Source organism: Vicia villosa, linkage group LG7, assembly GCF_029867415.1.
Source record: "Vicia villosa cultivar HV-30 ecotype Madison, WI linkage group LG7, Vvil1.0, whole genome shotgun sequence".
NCBI lineage: Eukaryota > Viridiplantae > Streptophyta > Magnoliopsida > Fabales > Fabaceae > Vicia > Vicia villosa.
Genome location: NC_081186.1, coordinates 82,622,393 through 82,645,263, shown reverse-complemented (window position 1 = coordinate 82,645,263; position 22,871 = coordinate 82,622,393). Strand labels below are relative to the sequence as shown.

Here is a 22,871-nt window from a genome sequence, read left to right as displayed (position 1 = left end):
TTTGTAGTAGTGTTAGTATTCACTCCAAAAGTCTCTAGATATCTTCACTACTAGAGGTTGTTGAACCACTTTGTAAGTGCATATTCTTTGTAAGCTTCAGTGTTTTGCAATGATCTCAAATATATGAAGCACTTATTGCTCATGATATCTTTATCAAGTGCCTTAAAGAAAAACTTGTGTATCATGGAAGCTTCATCTCGTATAATATGATGTTTAACCAGAGTACTTTTAAACTTTTCTATACTTTCTTTTTGCATCTTCAAATGAATGATACAAGGCTTCAGACGAATAAGCATTATTTCTATTCCTCCCTTGATCAAAACTTTTACTTATTTTTATTCCTCCATCGATCAGAACCTTAACTCATATACAAGTTGTTATATCACGAGGGGCATCTATATCGGATTAATAGCATGTGCACAAGTGAGAGAGACACCATATATTCATCCAAAACCTAAATGCATTGGGTATATGGATTCCCCCACTTATAAAGTGTTAAACTTCCTCTTTTCCAAGCAAATTGGGACTTCCTAACTCACACTTGTATCTAACAATCCTCCCTATAATGGTATTAGAGTCGATGATTCAAGTGGTATTACAGTTGATGGTTTAACTAAGGGATTGAATACACATATCGAAAGTATTCTTGACAAGGTAATGGTTAAACAACATGTATTATTGAAGTGCCCTTGACACGGTAAGAGTGTCGAGCGATACAAGTGAATGTGGATAAAATAGCTTTCATTTGAGGGGGGTATAAAAGTGAATGAACTCACACTTAAAGGAACTTTTTTTATACAAGTGTTCCCCAGAGACCTTCTTGAGATTTTGACTTTAAAATTTGAACTTTTACACGTTATACCCACGAACCTTAATATAATGCGACCTTGAGATTTTACAAGCTTATCCTCAACCAAAAATAACTTTAACCCCAATCTAAACTAACGAGTCGTTTAGAGATTTTCAAGCTTATCTCAATAACCAAAACAAAAAAAAAATCTAGAAAAGTTCCAAAAAAACAAAACACAGATTTTATAACTGACCCCCGAATCAGATTAGTCGGTCCACTAGGTTGGATACTGGTGGTGAAAATAACAAATAGATATTTTTTAAGTGGTTTATCTCATAAAACATACTCAATTGCACTATCAAGAATTAAAACAACCACACAACCACTTACAAATTCTTCCTCACAAGTAAGCTTTCACTCAAAAGCACTAAGGTAACTTAAGTGAAAAGGAATCATTTATAGAGATAGAAAGTGAGAAAATAGAGAGATAAATTATAAAGAAAATGTACTGTTTCGGGAAATGGTGTGAAATTAAAAGGAGACGAGCATCCTTCATATAAGAGAAGGAAAATCCAAAAAGGAAAAGATCCCTGGGCATAACTGAATAGTCATTCGATTGGTTTAATACCTAATTGATTGGATGAGCCATTTTTAATCGACTGCCTTACCCAATATGAAAATATTTGATATGGAGTAGTTGCAAGTTATTAAGATGATGTCCTGGTCATTTAGGCCTTCACTAATCAATTGACTCAATATCCCAATGAAATGGCTCTGGTCCAAATGACTTGGGTGGGCAGAATTATGGTTCAACTCCAACTATAATGACACCATTAAAATGACACCTTTTTGGGCCCTTTATGGTTGCAGCCCCCCTCACCTTATGAAAGGCACAACTGTTCCATCTCTTCTAGCTAAAGTTACTATAACAGAGAAGTGTGTCACCATTTTAAAGGACATCCAGACCAATCTACTGAAGGCCCATAATCAAATGTAGTAACAAGAAAATAAGCATCATCGCGACATCTCTTTTGTGATCTGTGACTTGGTTTACTTGAAGTTACAACCATGCAGATTGAAATCTTTTGCAAAGAAGATCAATTGAAATCTATATTAGTCAACATGTTTTAATAGAATAAATATAACAATTACTCACTCCGTCTCAAAATAGGTGTCCTTTTTCCAATTTTTATTTGTCTCAAATTATTTGCCCATTTAGAATATCAATGTAATATGTATAATTCTTTCCACTAACTTACCCTTATTTATTGTATTTTAATTCATTTAAGTACTCCACCACCTATTATTAATAAGGTTATTTTAGTAAATGAGACTCATTTTATCATTGAATTAAATCAACATAATTAATCATTTTCTTAAAAAGTGTGAAAATCTCAAAGAGGACACCTATTGTGAGACGGAGGGATTAGTAGTTATTGATTTGTTGTTAATTGTGGTTTGGTCAAGGGAAGATTAGTTATATAGGTTGATTATTAATGTATCAATTATTTCTTTTTAATTGATAGTTACACAATATTGTTGTGGCTATAACAATTTCAATTATATAAAGCCATTTCTATTGTAATTGCTCTTACATACAGAAGTTACCATTTATGTTAGATCCTATCAAATTGTTAGAACAACAACTCATAACAAAAAAGAAAATAATAAGCATAATATTTGTTTACGCAATTTAACCAAGTGTGGTTTTGTTGCTACAAAAAACAATATAATTTCGTTATATTATATGAACGAATTAAAATTTCAATTAATTAATAACCACATTGCTAATCAAAGATAAATATATCATAAAATTGATTATTTAAAATAGGGAACGTTCAATGTGCAAGAACTCAACCCTAACTTACTATTTATTAGTCAATTTAATGTCTCGTAATCAAAGAAAAATATATGTTATACTTAGATAGAAAATAAAATAAAATTCATTACATATTCAATGGCTCTGCAAACCAGTGTTTTAAAAATTAGACCGGACATCAAACCAGTGAGTGTAACACCCTTCTAACCCACATGGAATATTCGCAATATAATACGAAATAAATCAAATAACACATCCACACAAGGGTGTCACCTTCATAAAAACTTCGTACATAAACATATTGCACCGTAACACGGGTTCTCAAAGGTTTATAATTCAACTGCTTCTTAAACACAACAATAATATCACCACTTTACTCACAGCGAAATTCATAGTTTAAAAACATCATTAAAAACTTTATAAAACTTCATTCATGAACTCGTCGATCATGTTTCATAAACCAAACATCATAATACTATAAAAGTACTTCATCATGTTAAAAACAATTCAAAATGAACATATAGTTCCATAACACACGATCCCGACCCGATGTTATGTATCAGAGTAAGAATCTCTTTATTCTAAACAAGCGATAAAAAGGGCCCCACGAAGCTATCTTATAACTTCAGCAAACTACTCCTGATTACCTGCGCGTTATCCACGTGGAGGCAACTTTCAAACAGAAATGGTGAGTGTTTCATAATTATTATATAAGACATAAGGAATAAATATAGTAGTGGTACACAACTAATCAACAACCACACATATACCGATACAACGTATCCTCATGCTTCACATACTTACTCACACCTGCACATCATCACACAATTCAATCACAATCATCATTTAAATCATTCACATCACGAATGATCAAACATCATTCAAACATGCAATGTCACAAACAATGCAATGCACACTAATAGACTCATGCATGTGGTACAAACACTTCATTAACGACTCAATCATCGTTATCCAAAGATCCCCTCCAATAGGACTGATTCTCGTTTGGAACCGGAGCACTTCATAATATTGCACTCAATCTGCACAATGGAATTGAGACCATCATTGGACAAATTGTCCTGCAAACATCATTGGACTATCGTCCTACAAATATGCTATGAATGTATGATGTACAACTTCATAATAATCAATGAACACGACTAGTCAAAATGGCATCATCATTCATTTACTCATCAAATCATATCATCATCTCAATTATACAAACATCACAAACATCTCAATCAACACAACACATACTCCACAATCATCATGTCATCAATCATCACAACAACATATAATTGCAACAAGTATATACATACATGTAATCACATAATCAAGTTCCATTCCTCTAAATCCATCCAAACGTGTTTATTAATTTCTAGAAAATTACTCAGAAATTATTATAAATCATAAGCTTACATAATCTGAAATCATTTTTCAAAAATATAAAATTCCGTCCTAGTATACTGCGTTAAGCGCCCCTGCCCGCGCTATGTGCACTCCATTCTGCCTAGACCCCTGTTTTTATTTTGGTAACACACTAAGCGCACTGCACTGCACTAAGCGCGCTCTGCGATTTCTACAGAAAAATCATGCGCTAACTGTCTCATACCAGTTAGAGTTTTCCACCCAAAAACCTATTTTAATCATTATTTCCCTGCGATTTATGGCATATTAAACCAGTTCTAACATGTATTAGTCATTACAAACATCAAATTACATTTGTTCATCACAACTCCAATGCCCATCATCAAACCCTAGACCTTTAAATCCATAAACATGGTGGATTTGACCATAGTTCATGTCATCATTCACCAATTCATCAATTAACAATATCACATAACATACAAATAACATAATCCAAACAATCATCGTCATGGTTCATCAAAATCATCATAAAACCCCAATACACAACCCAACCTACAATTATCAATCCCTTAAGGCAAATATAATAATTATGACAACTCCCCTTACCTTAGATTATTGGCTAGCTTGATTCTCTTCCCAAATTCTATGGTTAATTCTCCTTCTCTTCTTCTTGCCTTAACTCTCTCTTTCTTTCACGCTTCTCCAAAAATTCTATGATGAATGAATATTCTCTTCCTTTCCTCTATTTACTTAGTTAGCCTTATGACCCCTAATATGATATTCCTAATATGCCCTTACTAACTCCACCTCACATCATCTCCTTATTTTATTTCAATAATAGTGCTAATTAGAACTATATTATTTTATTATTCTAACAAACACCTTAATTTCACTACCCCACACACATATCAATATAAGCATCACACGTCACTTAAACATCACATATACTCCTCGGTAAATCACAATGACTCATACAAAACAATCAAATATTAAATTAAATAATTGAATCTGATTATCAGGGTGTTACCGTGAGGGTACTGGATCACTGGTTTATTGGTCGAATCACTGGTCACTGGTCGAACCACATGATTAAACCAGATAACTCAGTTGAATAGACTGGTCGTTATAACAAAATTATATAGGTATAAAACTCGTCGGATCAGATGATTCAGTCTCAACAAATTATAACTAGCATTTAAAGTATTTGAAAATGTCATATCATAAATGAATTTACAAGTTCATAATTTAAATTCAAATTTTAAACATAAGCATCACACACAACAACATAATACAAAATTACAAACAAAGTTTAATCGCAACATAATCTAATTGAATAATTTATAACAAAATAACTCTATTGTCAACTAAATTTAATTTCAAGGAAGAAAAAATTATTTTAATGTCGGGATCTCCTTCGATATCAATACCATTGCAACAAAATCAATCGAATCTGCAACATCTTTATTTTTTATTTTGTATTTTAATTTTTCATTAAAATATTTAAAATGACGCCGTTTTAATTTTTTTAAATAAAAAATTTTAAAAAAACATTTAAACGCCAGTTCAAAAAAAACCGTTGATTTTTATTTTATTTTAGCGATTTACAACGGTTTTGACCGATTCATACTTGTTCAATAACATATTCGATTCAACAATTGAATCAAATTGGTTACCTGAGCGATTCTTAGTTCAACCGGTCCGATTTAATTTTTTTTTATATTAACAAAACATAGAGAATATAATTTTAGTATTTATAATTATAATTTATCTTAAAAAGCACACATCTCAAGAGAAAATAGTTACGGTCAAAGAACCCCGGCGATCTCAAACTCTTTCCGATTATACCAATGTAATTTATGTAAACCACCGCAGCATATTCTATTCAACCAAGGACATAACAGTCATTTCACACCAAACCTACCAACGTTAATATCATTTCCTTTCCCAAACGCAACAACGTTGACACTGAAACAATGCATTAGTGCAATGCAACAACTACAAACTCTAAAATTGATAACTACCGTACTAGTTACCGCTGTCTCTCTTCGTACCATGATCCCGTGAAAGAGAAAAACATAAACCGAAATTGATTTTGGTTTTGTCGAGAAAAATCAACATGTCTGACGCTTTGATCAATGGATTGGCTGGCGCTGGAGGAGGGATCATTGCTCAACTTATCACATACCCTCTTCAAACTGTATGATTTTGGTTTCAAAGTTTGAATCTTTTTCTCATTTGGGTTTGTTTCGATTTTTTATTTCTTATATGTGTGATCTCTAGGTTAACACTCGTCAACAAACCGATCGTGATCCGAAGAAGAATAATAAGAGTCTCGGGACTTTCCAGCAAATGTGTCAGGTTTCTGTTTTTTTTTGTGTAGATCATGTGTTTGTTTAGTTTTTTTTTGGCAAGTTGATATTAGGTTTTTTGGAGTGAAGGAAGTTGGTAATTTTGTATGTTGTTTTGGTTATAGTGGAATTTGTGTGGTGATTGTGGTTATGTGAATGCATTGTAGGTTGTGAAACATGAGGGGTGGGAGCGATTGTATGGAGGTTTGACTCCATCACTTGTTGGTACAGCTACATCTCAGGTGAGTTCATTTCTCTGTAGCATCGACACCTCTGAAAAAGGTGTGTCCGTGTTTGTCCAATACTTGTGATTAGGGTTAATTTATTATTTTTTTAAATTATTACTGGTGATGCTGTTACATTGCCGTGTCTTGTTTTGGGTGTTTATGCTTCATAGGTTCATTTTACCTTAGTTTTGGTGATTTGTTAGTTTTTGAGTAACTCAGTATTTTAGTCCTTGAAATTGTAAGGGTTGTTCAGTTTAGTCTTGTAAATTTGTGAAAAGGCAGTTTACTTCCTTAAGTTGAACAATGTTAGTCAATTTAGTATTTTCTTTATCAAATTTAGCAGCAGAATTTTGAAAGCTATGTGTTTTTGTCTTGATGTGGCAAGTCAATATATACGTCGTGATTGTTTATATGGATGTTTACTAAGAGATGTTTTGGTGGAGGGACTAAATTGATTGATGTTTTAAAGAACTAATTTGTGGTTTTGTAAATTTGAGAGGCTAAGTTGCGTGGTTCTTACATTTTGAGGATCAAAATGATTTACTCGGTTTTTTTATGTCAGATTTCCCCTTCTTAACTTCGTAATCTTATAATGTGTCTGTGTTGTGTTTTCTGCATTTGATTTCTTGATGTGTTTTGTCTTGTTTTGAAGGAATGAGAAAGCTATAATTATTATACAGTAGTTTGATCTGATTTGTTTAGAGGATGTTGACACTTTAATGTTTGTTTGCTAAGAACAAGAACAAAAAGGGAAAATTAAAGTAGTCAATTTAGTATACATGTTCTAGGTGGAATTGACTTCATGGATCAAATGATGTCATAAAATTTATTCTTATCATTAAATCTAAATACTTTTTAATGGAATGACCTATAAATTTCTTGTCTTCCCCCATATCTTTAGTTATTGAAGTATTGAACTACCCTTCATTTGTTCTACTGTCTTTATTGGGGCTTTTATAGGTCTCTTCACCTATGTCCAAACCACCTAAAAATACATTACCAATGCTTCCATAATATTTACTACTTTGACTTTCTCTCCAAAGCATTCATTCATATCTGTTCACTCAATTTCTTATATTTGCAATTGCAAGTACATTGAGAAGCTGCAATTACGTATACAAATATTCAAGTTCTTCTAATATTCAATCAATCAAATAGCCGCTCTGGCGGTGCTATAGTGTTAGTGTTATAGCATAGGGAAATTTTAACAAATTGCTATTGTTCCACAAAGTGTTGCTAAATAGCTGCTATAGCGGCGCTATCCCGCTAAGCAGAACGGAGTGGAGGCCGCACGCTATGGGAAGAGGCTTAGCGGTGCAAAACAATATAGTGGCCGCTATAGGGTAAACAGCGGGTAGCGGGTTTTGTCCCGCTATCCTTTTCCCCTATGGAAAACCGAAATTACCCCTTAAATTTAAAATGTTTTAAATTTTGAGATTTTCAATCAAATATGAATTGAAACTCAATCCTAACCTTCCTTCACCGGCGATTGTGCACCTAAGTCGTTCCAAAGAAAAATCACGAGTTCCTCCCTCATCTCTCTGCACTACATTCTTCCCTCGGCACTTCATATGTTTATAATTATTATTCATGTAATTTGTCGAAAAAATGGTCAAATAGCGGCCATCCCACTATACGCTATCCCATTTTTGGGGTAGGCCGTTCCGCGCCGCTATCTGACTACTCTGTGCAGCACTATAACATTGTAGCATAGTGGAATTTGAACAAACAACTATTTTTTGCGATCCGTGATTGACAAACACAGGTTGCTGGGGAAGATTTGATTAAAGGTTATAGGTTTAAGTTGCAGTAACAATAACAACATCCAGTTGTACCCAAAACATAATAGCTATCTGAACTTAATGTGGTGTAGGTTCTTGTAAAGCTTAAAGCCCGTTCATGCCAAAAGTCCATAGTTCCTTTGACTCTGCAAAGTTAATGAGACAGTTGAAAAGAATAAAAATCTAGTTCCCTATTTAATTATCATAGATAGTTCTTGATATAGAATTTGTTTTTGATGTTGGCAGTCTGATATTACTGTTTCTGTATTTCTTTAATCAAAATAAGTCGAAGTTTTTCAAGTAAATGGGTCCTGCTTGATGAATTTTGTTTATTAAGTTTCCCCTTTTTAATTTCTGCAATTTTATGGTACAGGGTGTTTACTATTATTTCTATCAAATATTCAGGAACCGAGCTGAAGCAGCTGCATTAGAGAAGAAAATGCTAGGCAATGGTGATGGTTCAGTTGGAATGTTCTCCTCACTTATCGTTGCTGCTTTATCGGGGTAAAGTTTACTCTGTTTGTAAAGAAAATTACTCAAATTACTCACATGGTCTTAAGACTCAAATTTTCTTGATAAATCTTCATGCAGTTGTGTTAACGTGCTGCTGACAAATCCGATATGGCTAGTTGTTACACGCATGCAGGTGATTAGCATTAGTTAATTTTCACCTCTATTAGAATAGGACATAAACAAGGCTTATGTTCGTTTTTTATCGTGCAGACACATAAAAAAGAGTCAAAGAGAACTATCCCGGATCCGCGGCTGTCAGACGCCACTGAACAAAAACTGCTTTCTACTGTTGAGCCTCATGCTTATGGAACTAGCCATGTGGTAGGTAAAGTCTATCTTGATTGATAGTCTCCATAACCTTGTTATAAAAGAATTATTACTAGTATGTCATATTCAGTGAAGTTTTGTTAAGTTATTATGCTAAGTGGCTAAGTTACTAATGTGCGTTTTTTGTGACATGAGCTTATAGTCTAAATTCAAGACTCTTGATTAGTATATAATATTCTCATATATATATTTGCAGATTCAAGAAGTTTACGATGAATCTGGAGTTTTGGGTTTCTGGAAGGGTGTATTACCAACATTGGTCATGGTACGTTGTTGGTAAATGGCAGTGAATCCTTCTAATGCTAAAGGAGTTTTAATGACTGATTGTTGCTTCTTATCTCAGGTTAGCAATCCTTCCATACAGTTCATGCTATACGAAACCTTGTTGGCGAAGTTGAAAAAAAGAAGCGCTAGCAATACCGTGTCTGCTCTACAGGTATTTTCTCATTTCACTTCTTTAGGTGAAATCACATGCGAATAATTGCATTCATATTTTCGATTATGTTAGTTTTCAAAATTTTGGCAACATTGCCAGACTAAAGATTGGTCTGTGTAACTAGATATTTCTTCTTGGAGCCATTGCTAAGCTCGGAGCTACGGTTGTAACCTATCCTCTTCTTGTTGTGAAGGTACATCATACATTATGCCTGTTTTTGCCTTGTGTTTGTTCATGTACTCAATTTTCAATATTCAAAATGTTTCATTTGTTGCTATTGCAGGCAAGGCTTCAAGCTAGACAGGTTAAAAATGGAGACAAGAGACACCATTATAAAGGTTCAACTTCTGACAGTCTTTTCTTATTATACCATGAATATGTCTCATAATCCAACCGCTACGTGTTTGTGTTCCACTCTAAATTGGCATGACTTTCAAATTCAGGTACAAGGGATGCTATTTTAAAGATGATCCGCTACGAAGGGTTCAATGGATTCTACAAAGGAATGGGAACCAAAATTGTACAAAGTGTTCTAGCTGCAGCTGTTTTGTTTATGGTGAAAGAAGAACTAGTTACGCAGACACGTTTCTTGCTTGGAAAGAATGTTCCCAACACTTTAAAGCCATAGCTTGTGTGATTTGCAAATCACTTATTTTTTAATTTACCTCAAATCGGTAATTCACGAACCATCTTCATTTGGCATATTTTTCGTTCTTATCATAGAAAATAGATTGTGTGGCATTGGAAAGTTTGTAACTTGATTAATAGGAGATTAAAACATTGCTTTTAAACTCTATTATTTATTTAAGACATGGATTCAATTGGAAATTTGTGTTTAAATAAAGGTTGTGCATTGCTTTAAACTTGATTACTAGCATTTAGTAAACATGCAGATGTTTTATATTAGCAGAGTTTTGCTAGAATAAACAATTTTTTTTAGGTTAGAATTTAAATAAATTGTGTATATGAATATGAGAACATGTACAAAAGATCAGCAAAGTCCCATGCTCTGTAGGAGAATATGTTGCAACCTTAAGTAGTATCCTTGAGCCTGCATACTAGTCCCTTCGGGGTATATGAACAAATTGCATGTAAGGGGTTGGGTTTGGCCTTATAATAGCTACAAATAAACAAAAACGCCAAGCAATATTCATGTAGCAAAAACAAATATCTCAAATAAAGATGGGGCATTTGGAGAAGTATTCAAAAGACCCCCAAAAGGGAGTAAACTAAAAATTACATAAAAGAACCCTGATTCTCGTGGGTGGTTTCAAACAAATCTTTCATTTTGAGTATCCATGTCACCTTTTGTGGACGTCATTGGCTCTTGATGATCTGCACTTGCCTCCTTCAATATAATTGGGTTCTCAACATTCTCGAAATCTTCATTCAGATCTTGATTGGCCTGGAGATCAATCTCTTCCACCAATTGACCATCTATAACCATCTTGAAATAATCAATCTCTCCAAGGTCGAGTTTTGAATATAGAAAGTTTTTTTCCGAAAGAAGACCTTTCATACGAGCCTCTTCTAGCCCTGTCTAAAGAGCTCGAACAATAGAGGCATGAGTTTCCGCCGCCATGCCCCTTAAGGTTTGATGCTTTGATTCTCGTAACTTGCCTCTAAGGTTTTCTTTTCTTCCAAAATTGTGTCTTTTTCCTCTCATTAGTATACGTCAATATGGTTTTGTTGAGCTCATACGTCTCATTCATCTTCTTAAGGTCGAACTTCATTCATCTTCTTAAGGTCGAACTTCAATGTCGTGTTCTGCTTCTCAAAAAAATCTTATTCCTCGAACATTGTCATACCCAACATAACACTCCCCATCAAATATGCGTCAAGAAATTAAAGCATTTTCTGTGAACTCATCCTCTTTGCATTATCAACACCTCGTTAATGTGGTCATAACTGAATGTCAAGTCATCAAAATATTCTTCGAAAAATAAATTTTTCTTTGCCAAAGGGGCCGAAGATCCACCTTTTGGTTGTCATCACTGTTATATCCCAAATTTATCCGGACATTTTATTATTATATGAGTTTTTGTCGCATTTATCTCGAATAAATTAAATAATACATTTGATAGTGAAGAGAGCGTTCAAAAACTTACAAATGCAAGGGCGCAAGTTCGGTTCCACTATTTTGTTCGGTCCCACTACTTTTTTTTTTATTCCTGTTATTATTAAATATAGTGCAAATGACTTTTACATCAAACTTTTAGTTTTATATAATTATTTTTAGAACGCAATTAGTTTTCTTAAACTCTTTTACATTTGTCTCATTAGTGTATAGATGTGGTCATACATAGCAATACCGTACCGTATTGAATATATTATATTGGAGAGACATGTGAGAATCCAACTTTATAATGCATCTTTTAGATTTTTAACTGTTGGTTTTGTATAATAGTTTTATTCATATTTATTTATCTTTTTTAAAAGTTAAACAAAATAATAACTAAGTTATAACCTTAATGGTTTAGTTCAGAAAGAAACATGGATAATAATAATTAATGGATAGAGAAGTTGTACCATTATAAAAATACTTACATATTATTAATCTACTACCTCTCAACTCTTTATATTTTAAACATAGTTAATATGTTTTTTTTTTAAAGATTTAAGAAGTTTTAATGGCAAAAAAATAAATAAATTTAAAGAGACACATTTTAAATCCTAGTTCTCTTTTTAATTTTTTTAAAATAATATTTATTTTAACTTAAAGTAATATTTATTTTTCCATCACATTGAAGGGTTGTGTAGAAGTTTTCTATGGACGGGCGAGGAAGTGATTTCTAGAAGGGCCTTAGTGTCTTGGGAACACACTTGTGACCCCATCTCTGCTGGAGGAATGAATCTGATTGATCTGTCTTTTTGGAATAGAGCCACAATGTGTAAGATGCTTTGGAATATATGTGCAAAAAAGGATGTGTTTTGGATTAGGTGGGTGCATATGTTCTACATCAGAGGTAGGGATGTTGATACATACCAACCTAACAGCTGCTGTTCTTGGATATTAAAGGCTGTTTTCAAGTATAGGGACTTGATTATTCACTCTCCTGTGTGGATTGGCTTCAAAAGTGCAGGGACTTTTGAGACTAACAAAATGTATAAGTGGCTAAGGGGGGAGAAACCAAAAGTGAGTTTGAGGAATCTGATCTATATGAACAAAGCTAGGCCTCGAGCCCTGTTTACCTTGTGGCTGGCGTGTCAAAACCGGCTTCCCACCAAGGAGAGGCTTAACAAGATAGGGGTTTCTACAGATGGCAAGTGTGTTTTTTGTGGAGCTGTTGAGAATATAGAGCATCTGTTTTTTCTGTGCACGGAAACAAGGAAAGTATGGCAACAAGTATTAGCCTGGTTGCACATCACGAGGGCTCCTGTTGATTGGCATAATGAACTATGCTGGGTTTGCTCCCAGGTTCAAGGTAAAAACAACAGAGCTAGAGTGCTGAAGATTGCAGTCACCGAAACCATTTACCATGTGTGGCAGCAAAGGAATTGCAGGATCTTCCAAGCAGACCGAGTGAAGGGTTTAAGTAGTGATAGCATTATTGAGTGTATTAAGTCTAGAGCTGAATGTGATAGAAAAGTGATTGAGTTCTGTAATGGCCTATAACATTTAGATTGTTTTGCCTTTTAGTCAGCTTGATGCCTGGATCTTTTGATCGGCTATGTTTGTAATTGTTTTTGGAATGAATAAATTCTTTTCTTTGCTCCAAAAAAAAAAAAGTAATATTTATTTTTATTCTTTTGTCTGTATTACATACTATTAGTATTATTCATAAATATATTTTATTAATTTGAATATTATTTTTAAATATATTTTTATCTAAAACACTTATATAAGAAATGAATCTATGACCTCTTAACTTTTTATATTTTTAACATAGTTAATTTTTTTTTTAAAGATTTAAGAAGTTTTAATTACAAAAATAACAATTTAAAGAAACATATTTTATATTCTGGTTCTCTTTTTAATTTTTTAAAAATATTTTTTAATTTATTGTTGTGACCTTATTAATATTGTTCATAAATATATTTTTAATATATGATTTTCAAAATGATATTGAAAATGCTCTAATATTTTATTAATCAAACATTATTTCCTTTTAAAAAAAACTTTTCTTCGTCAAAATTGTAATAGTTTTCTTATTTTTGTTTATTTATTTTGGTCTTTATTTAAATTAATTATTATAATGTTGTAAACGTAAAACAAACATTATATTTTTAAATCCATCCCAATTTTTTATAAGTATTACTTTTTATATAGTTAAAATAAAAAATATAATTCAAAATCCAACGTAATCAACTGAAAGAATAAAATACAATAAATTCATAATGAAAAATAATCTTTTTAAATATATACTCTTACTATATAAAAAAGTGTAATAGATTTAGACTTTTAGCCAATCATATCACGCCACGCCATTCATCCAATCACTTAATAGCATTCATAAAGTAAAAAAACAATAAAATCTGATTGGACCAAAATTCAACAATGACGTGCATAATTAAAAAAAAAAACAGTTTTATTGTAATAAAAAAAAGTTGTAACAAAGAAGAAGAAGAAGAAGAGTGCGCAATACGCACACATAAAATCGAAGCTTTATTCACAGTGCAAATTAGCCACCAAAAACGCAAAATTCTCATTTGGGTCAAGTGAAGTCTTTTCGAACAATTCAATGGCATCCAAATCACAGAAGAAAGCCAATCTCTTAGATCATCACTCCATTAAGCACATTCTCGATGAGTCTGTTTCCGAGGTTCGTTAAACCCTAACCCTAATTTCCCCTTTTCGATTTTGTTTGAATTTGGATCATTTTTTTGTCTTGTTTTTGTGTTTGATCGAATTGAATTTTGGGTTTCAGGTGGTTAAGGGACGTGGGTATTCTGAAGATGTGAGATTGAGCAATGTGAGGTTGTTGATTGGGACTGTTATTATTGTCATTGCTCTGTTTGCTCAGTTTTACAAGAAGAAGTTTCCTGAGAATAGGGATTTTCTTCTTGCTTGCATCGCCTTATATCCTTTTATTTGTTTATTGTGTTTTTTTTTAAGTAAAAATTTATGCTTGATGATATTGCATATTGAGGGGAAAATTGGGTTTTTTTGTTATAGTTTTGAAGGGGATACTGGATCAGATGCGTAAATAGATAAAATTAACTCTTTTAAATAGAGTAGGATGTGGTAATTGTTCGAATTGAAAGTTGTTGAGGTTACTTGCTAAATGAATGTGAATCCCCTTATGTGAAAAGGGAAATGAGGTTGTTTGTGTTTACTAGTTTTACTCATGTTTGCTTCGTTATTGTTTGATCCTTGACTCTCGTACATATGTAATCTTCAATGGGTTGTTGCAGCTGATCATATATACCAAGGAAAAGAATGCCATTCTCTTTACTTATCCTTTGGCTGTAAGTTTTTTAAAACTTTGATCAGGCACAAGCCTTTAGTTATCAGTTCTGTTTATATTTTATAGAGTAGATGATGTTTTGTTTGACTTGCATTGCTTTGGTAACTTGTCTTCCTTAGTCTCTTAAAATGGAGGGGGTGGCTAAATAATAGACATCATTCCATTCCATTGAAGTTGAATATGGAAACTGTAAATAATCACAAACTGTACCACTCACTCATTTGCATAATGTTTAATGTGTGGTGTTTTATGACCCATTGGTTTCAATAAGTAAAGGTTATAGAGTATATATTTTAGATGTATATGCAGATTTGTAATAATTGATTTCTAGATCTTATATAGCCCCATGTCATCTGACCATTTTAGTCCATTTTCCTATATATTGAAAATTTAAATAACATCTAAGAGATGTATGTTATATCTATAATCTATTTGTGTCATTGTGTGTCTGTAAGAGAGGGAGTGAGAAAGGTGTATACCTTTTTCTTGTTGCTTCAATTGGCAAATTTCTTTTGGTTTTTTGTGCCATAGTAAGGCCTAAAGATACATACAAATACAAAAATTTTAACATATCTATTTCAGCTCAATAGCCATGATAGACGTGTTGGCTGAAACAAATCTTTGTTTGATAAGTTAGTAATATCTATTTGATATTTAATGGCTGTGAAATAGTTGCATTGAATAGGTTGTGGCAAATGAAATCTGGTATCATGTCATATTCTCTGTATTCTTTTGTTGAATTTCAATAAATGTTGGTAAAAGTTGCAGCGGCATAATTTCTTATCCAACAATCAAACAAGGCAAACAAACTAATTATCCAGAGTCCAGACTATGTCATGTCTTAGGGTTGACTGTTTGACCACCAAGATAGTTACTTTATCTTTGTTATTCTAACTCTCATCCATTTTCTTCTGGAATTTGAGTTAACCCAAACTTCTAAAATCTTTATGGTTTTAGTCATGGTAGTCAAAATTGCAATCCAACCCTTAGGGCTGTGCAATTTTGCGATCTTGAAGAGGCCGAGTGACCTCATGCCAGAGAAAACTTGGAATTTGGTGGGGACAGTGGAATCGCGGCACAAACACGAGAAATTGTGGGCACGAACAAGTTTTCTGAACCTGAAGAGGTGCATAAATAAGCCAGGTTTGTGGGCCTGGTTTGTAAAACGGTTTCAAAAAACTGTTTTATGGGTCAGAAAACCCACAGGTCTCACTTAGATTCACATGTTCCTTTCTAGTTCTGTACTTTACAAGAGTTTTGCGAGTGAGACGCGTCCACCATCTCTTTTCAACATCTTTACCTTTCTTGCAATCTTGCCACTATTTGCAAGATGTTTCTCACTGTCTTCTAACTTCTTTCTTTTCTATTTGGTAAAAAATTCTACATTATTCTACTTTTGCTTGTTTTACTTGAGATTTATCCTTGTGACGGCTCACACATTTCATCTAGACATGTATCTAATTTTTAATAGTAATACAATATTTATAGATTAAAATTTAAAACATATTTTTACATTTTTGGTAAGATCTTACTATCAGTGCTATGATATCGATCTTTAGTTCCCTTCCTGATCCTTTCTAGGATCTCAAATTAGTTTTAGACTTTAATTTGAATCTTAATTTGGATGTTGCTCCATTTTTTAATAGTGATGTAATGTTGCAAACTGTTTGGTCTGGATTTCATGTTTGTATCTCTGTAGTGGCTGCCTGTGAGGGAATATGTTATTTTCATTTATCTAACTAGATTTAGATTTGTCTTTGAATTGTCTTCATCAAGTAATGTTTTTGATGTTATTCTCTCTGCAAAAATTTTAAGACATACATTAATTATTAGTAGTTAATTATGAGAGCAATGTATTCCAATTTGGCTTTTATTCCTTTTTACAGGGTTCATTTACCAGTACCGGGTTGGTAGTTTCATCCAAATTACCCAGATTTTCTGACATTTACACACTTACGGTAGAAAGTGCAGATCCGAAATCAATTTCTGCAAATGAACCAGTAAATCTTACCAAAAGTGTTACCGAGTGGTATGCCTCTCTTACCTTTAAAATGCATGCTCACATATTTATACTGGACATATAGATTAGTATTCATGCGCACACTGTTTTATGGTACTCAAAATGCACCCATCTGTTTTGGTTTGGATTGCAGGTTCACTAAAGATGGAGTTTTAGTTGAAGGCCTCCTCTGGAAGGATGTTGAAACTCTGATAGCTCAATATACTAAAGAACCAAAGAAGAGCAAGTAAAATGGAGAAATCAACTTGGTTCTCCAAAGAGCTTTTCTAAGGACAAATATGTATTTCGATGTGGTTTTCATTTCCATAAATTTTCAACATTTAGAACGATATTGAGCAATTTAAGCGTTGAGTAACATTAAAACAAAATTACTTCCCATTTTTCATCGTTTATTTTATAGGAAAAGGTTCTCCTAAAACCATTTAATGGTTATCTTTATATATTTTTAGACTTTGCTTGGTAGAATTTTTTTTAGAGATAAGGAGTGGTATGAAGGAAGAGGGGCGGTAACCGCAACTCAAAACCTTTGGTCTCTCTTGCCCTAAGGTTGTGCTGGGTGGCTTGTTTAACTTTGTGCTCTCATGTTAGCCTTGCGCTAAAAATCCACTTTGTGTAGTCATTAGTGCATATCTTTTGCAGTACAGGGGTTCCATCCCTAGATTTTAGTCAGGCCAGTTCTGCCCATGGTTTCAATCAAAGGTGATGACCTTTTTATACACCATCACTGAACTTTTATTTTATTAAAAAAATTAGATTATAAGTTTTTGGAATTTACAACTTGAAGCAAGACTTGATTGTTGTAGAAATGACATCTTCCTCCTACAGCATTCTCAAACAAACTTTAATCCAAGAGGTAGTATTGGGTTGCTAGGTTCTCCACTTGAGATATTTAATCATGCACCTAAATTACCAGGTTATCTTTTTGATTTAAGAGGAGGCGTCATCTCATATGGCGCGGCGCATGTACTCAAAAAGCAACTAAGGCGCCATATGAGATGGTGCATGCATAGCCAAGGCGCCATATGAGATGGCTTATGCATGCAAGCTTTGTGAGGAGGTGACATCTTATATGGCCCATGAGTGTAAGTCTATTTTTTATAAGTAACGCCTTTATTCCTCCACCGTTCTTAACACCTCTTCTTACTTGCTCTCTAATTTTTTTTCTTCATTTCATCCAACATGATTTTCAAAAGAGATGGGTATGTTTGTTTCTCGGCTAACAAATCTCCGATTAAAATGAAATTTTGGAACATCCATTTCATAGATTATCTTAAGAGGTCACCGAAGGTGTAACAGACTGGGCCCCTTGACCGCCTTTCGTGGGAATCGAACCCTGTACCCTAGGGTTCAAGTAATGTTCATTTCATTCTCACTACCAATTGCGCTACTAGCTCAGTTGGTAGTGGGAATGGAATGAACATGTACTTGAACCCTATGATACAGGGTTCGCTTCCTTGGAAGAAGCAAAATTGACTCATGAACCCGCTAAACGCTGGCATTCCGCTTAGTGCGCTTAGGTCGGTTGGGCAAATATTTGTGTGGAATAAGTGTAAGCCCAATTCGCGTCTGCGTAAATTTTGTCTTTATATCTTTCATTTGAGCATAGCTAGAAAACAACACTTGGGTCTTGCACATGGATGATTCGCAGGTGGATTTCTCATCGATCGAAACCGGCAACCTGCGAGGTGTTAGGTTTTTCTCTCTTTCTATATATATATATATATATATATATATATATATATATATATATATATATATATATATATATATATATATATATATATATATATATATATATATATATATATTGATCATGGTGTTGCATAAAGCTTGCTTTACAAATCAATCTTGATGTTTTCCTTAATCTTTTTGTATTTATGTTTGAATTTGTTGTTTTGTAGAAATAGACCTCAAAATCTTGATTAGGGAAGGGAAGTCTCCTTAATCTTTTTGCATTTACGTTTGAATCTGTGTAGTAGTAGAAATAGACCTCACAAATATTGATTAGGGAAGAAAGTTTGTTAGTTTCTCGATTATAGTGATATGGTTACAACCAACAATCACTTGTGTATCGAAGCTTAATGCTTATGTGTTGTTGTTTCACGCGAGACATCGCCAATGCTAGAATACAGTTGTTCTCGCAATTTGGGTTAGACATAACTTTGGTTGTGATACGTCTCGTAGGTGTTGTAGAAATGGACACTGGTGTGAAAGATACGTGATGATTTTGATAAATATTGTAGGTTGCGTACAAATGATCGATAGGTTTAAGTTTATATTCATGCCTGAATTTTTTCCTCTCCGAAAAATGTATTTATTTTCCTGTTAATACCTTTTATGTTTAAACCATTTTACCCAAGTTCAGAAACACATAAACTGTTAAATGACATTCTTTCCCTCACATTATTCCCTTTGGCAACGATAAAACTGAGAATACTTCTAATATTTTGCTTGCCGTTTTACTGCGTCAACAAACGACCACCCCACTTGCGATCGGAAAACCACAACGTTGGTGGGATGATGTTAAAAATGATAGGGATGTAATGACTATGATGTATTGATTAGATGATATTGTTTTGACAATTGTAATTTCTTAGATATTTTATCGTGTTAAGTAATTTAATTTGTTATCTGTGTTGTTTTAGTCTTGTTTGCGTTCGGTTTGTTATAACCAATCTGCTTAATGAATAAAAATGTTTTGTTCATTTATAAAAATAAATTACAAAGAGTGCATACAATAATTATGTTTTGGAGCTTGTTGCACGAGGGGGACAATGTTTTCGTGTGTGTCCGACCTGACGACATAAACCACACTTTCTTTCTAGCTTGTCAGTCGTGTCCATTTCAGATCTCATACATGTGCTGTTGGGGTGATCCTTTTTCTTCCTTCGCATTATGTCGTTGTACCAAACTACTTCCCCTTCATACGTAGGCCAGTAATCCTCTTTTGCTACCACTGGAAAGCCATTGTTGTATTGAGGAAATTTAATTAAAAAACTTGGTTATAATTGAAAAAAAATAGAATGTAATGGTTATATTAAATTAATAATAGCAGTTTTTTAATTATTTTTGTTAATTAATTTTTTATTATTATTATTTAAATAAATTAAATAAAAATAAGCAACACTTAGACGTCATATGAGATGTTTCCTCTAAATTGCATTGAACCCATGTGTCATCTCATATAAAATCCTCGCGGAAATTATAATAATAATCAGAGTAAACATAAAACAAGGGTGCCACAATTAAGGAAATAATAAAAAAATCATAAGTCGTCCGTCATGATTTATTAGTAACGATCCACAAAATATCGAAACATATGATCAACATAGCGGAATATCATTCAACGGTATCATAAGACATCACCAAAACATAAACCAAACGATACATAATCCAAAACAACAAAAATAGAGTATCATAAGTAACTCTAAGTCTATCGTTCCCCAGTTCAAGATGAACTACGGACTAGCCTGCTAGCCTATAAACCAAACAATACATAAACCAAACGAACTACAGACTAGCCTATAAGCTATCCTCACAAATTCAAGATGCCGCTACTCCTTAATCTGAAAAATATCAACATGTAAGGGTGAGTCTCATTCACAATTAACAAGTGTTATTAGATCATAAACAATAATATATCATCAGTTTATCATTCACCCAATTGCATGTACTCAGATTTTCAAGAAAACATTCATCAACAATAACGCAATCACATCACCGAATACAACACTGGAAACCATCCAATCATGTCATAATAATAATGCATATGTAAAGTACTGACACTTCAAGATCCAACATCTTCAAGATACGGCCCAACCGGCACAAATTCCACACAATGGAAATTCATCTCTGAAATATCCTATGTACTCATTTATGGTATTTTTATTCACTGAACTGGTTTAATTAACAACTCGGTGATGTTTCCATAGATGTATTTCTTGAAATGTCAAGCGGTGGATTGGATAAAACATCACCTTACATGATCTTCTTCTTCATGTTAAAACATCACCATTAAAAATATTTCTCTTATCCTCCATCAACTTTTCATCACCAAAACATTATTATTGTATTTTATCACATCAAAAGGAGATAAAGAAGCTATAATGGAAAGTAAAGTTAATTCATTTCATCCCTCATTTCTACAATAATCTATTTTTTGGTTTGAAAAAATGAACGTTGAGTCCAAATATCTTTCTTCGGACTCAGATTTGCCTGATAGTTGGAGTTTCAAAGTTGTTTTTCTATTATTGGTGGTATTAGGTATGTTGTACCCTAATAGGTTTCCCAAAGCTATTGTGAGGATGGATATCGACGAAGTGAAGGATGATGTTAAATTGGATGAAGTGAATGATGGCGTTAAACCATATGGTGTTAAACCAAGTGATCGACCGATTGTTGTCGAGGTAGATGTTCATGTACAATTTACAAATAAACAAGAGTTTATTGTTCGTGAATATATGTTACAATGTGTACGCATTAAGGCCTGGAAATTGGAGGTTGGAGTTGGAATTGTAAGGCTTGATAATGGTTCTAATAGAAGACACACATTTGTAACAATGGGATGCAAAAGAAATGGTACGTACCAACCACATATTAGAAAGTTGAAACAAGATGACATTGGATCAAGAAAATGTGAGTATCCATTTAAATTGCACGGATATCGTAAAATGGATGACACATGGAAAATTAATGTGATTTATGGTATACATTATCATGCCTTGACTGACACGCTAGTCGATCATCCCACTGTATGACACCTTGTTCCGAAGGAAAGGGAACTTGTTTCGAACATGACATTAAACATGGTGCTGCCGAAAAACATACTTGCATCTTTGAAACAGAAAGAACTCTAATTGTTGCAAATATCAAGCCAATATACAATGGACGTGCTCAAAACAACAAGGAGGTAAAAGGACCAAGATCTAAGATGCAATAACTGTTAAAGCTTTTTGAAGATGACCACTGTGTTTCTAAGTACAAAGTCTGTAAGGATAAAGTCACCGTTCAAGATATTTGTTTACTCATCCTGATTCCAATAAGTTGTTCAACGCATTTCCCAATGCGCTTATAATTGATTCAACATACAAAACAAACAAGTATCTGTTAGAAATTGTTGGTGTTACTTTTACGGAGATGACTTTTTCAGCCGGTTTTGCATTTTGATATACAAATTTCCTGAAACATTCTAAGGGCACTATTTTGGACCATGTTAAAGAGAATATTATTTGTGCCTAGACCAATCAGGTTAGGCACTTTGACAATACAATAACTAACAGAGTTGAATCTGCACATGTTACACTAAGTAGTTGGTTGGGAAACATTAAATGGGATTTTTGTCGAGATTGAGCCACTGTGAACCAAATGCTATGACATAATGAGATACATACATATTTTGGTCGGAGCATTATTGTGTTAGGAATAGGTACTGTCTTTCATGTGCTTGTTTAATTTCAAAGTAGATGAAGCTTAATAAATCGATACATACAGATGAAGTTTACACTCATAGGTTAAGGCTCCAGTTTGATGATGATGGTGTGAAAAAAAGATGATAAATCAAGTATAATTATTATGACCAAATGAGAAGTAATCCAAGAGAGATTTTTGAAAGCGGGTGAAATCGTGAAATCATACATCAAAGAGCAGTTGGGGAAGATTGCCTATCCGAAAACGACGAATTTGAGACCACCGTTGGAACCAGTTAAAAAAGGGTGCCCTTAAAAAGGTCAAACCGACACATAATGACAACTCTACGAGACGGTCTCCTTCATACTTTGAACAAGTTGATTCACATTTTCTAGATTTTCCGACTCCAAAATCTTAAAAAGTGTTTT

General features: G+C 33.4%; 2 protein-coding genes across 2 annotated transcripts; both read left to right on the top strand.

Annotated features, from left to right (window-relative positions):
- Positions 1–5,869: 5,869 nt before the first annotated feature.
- On the top strand, positions 5,870–10,472 carry LOC131620989 (peroxisomal nicotinamide adenine dinucleotide carrier-like). Its single transcript, XM_058892189.1, has 11 exons — positions 5,870–6,174; positions 6,258–6,335; positions 6,493–6,567; positions 8,707–8,837; positions 8,925–8,979; positions 9,057–9,167; positions 9,370–9,438; positions 9,517–9,609; positions 9,734–9,802; positions 9,893–9,947; positions 10,053–10,472. Exons 1-11 carry the CDS (start codon positions 6,094–6,096, stop codon positions 10,235–10,237), a joined length of 1,002 nt encoding a protein of 333 aa, XP_058748172.1. The 5' UTR covers positions 5,870–6,093; the 3' UTR covers positions 10,238–10,472.
- A 3,688-nt stretch (positions 10,473–14,160) lies between these two features.
- On the top strand, positions 14,161–17,458 carry LOC131620988 (signal peptidase complex subunit 2-like). The gene is made up of 5 exons (XM_058892188.1): positions 14,161–14,372; positions 14,478–14,633; positions 14,941–15,018; positions 16,904–17,046; positions 17,171–17,458. Exons 1-5 carry the CDS (start codon positions 14,292–14,294, stop codon positions 17,265–17,267), a joined length of 555 nt encoding a protein of 184 aa, XP_058748171.1. The 5' UTR covers positions 14,161–14,291; the 3' UTR covers positions 17,268–17,458.
- The last annotated feature ends 5,413 nt before the right edge of the window (positions 17,459–22,871 follow it).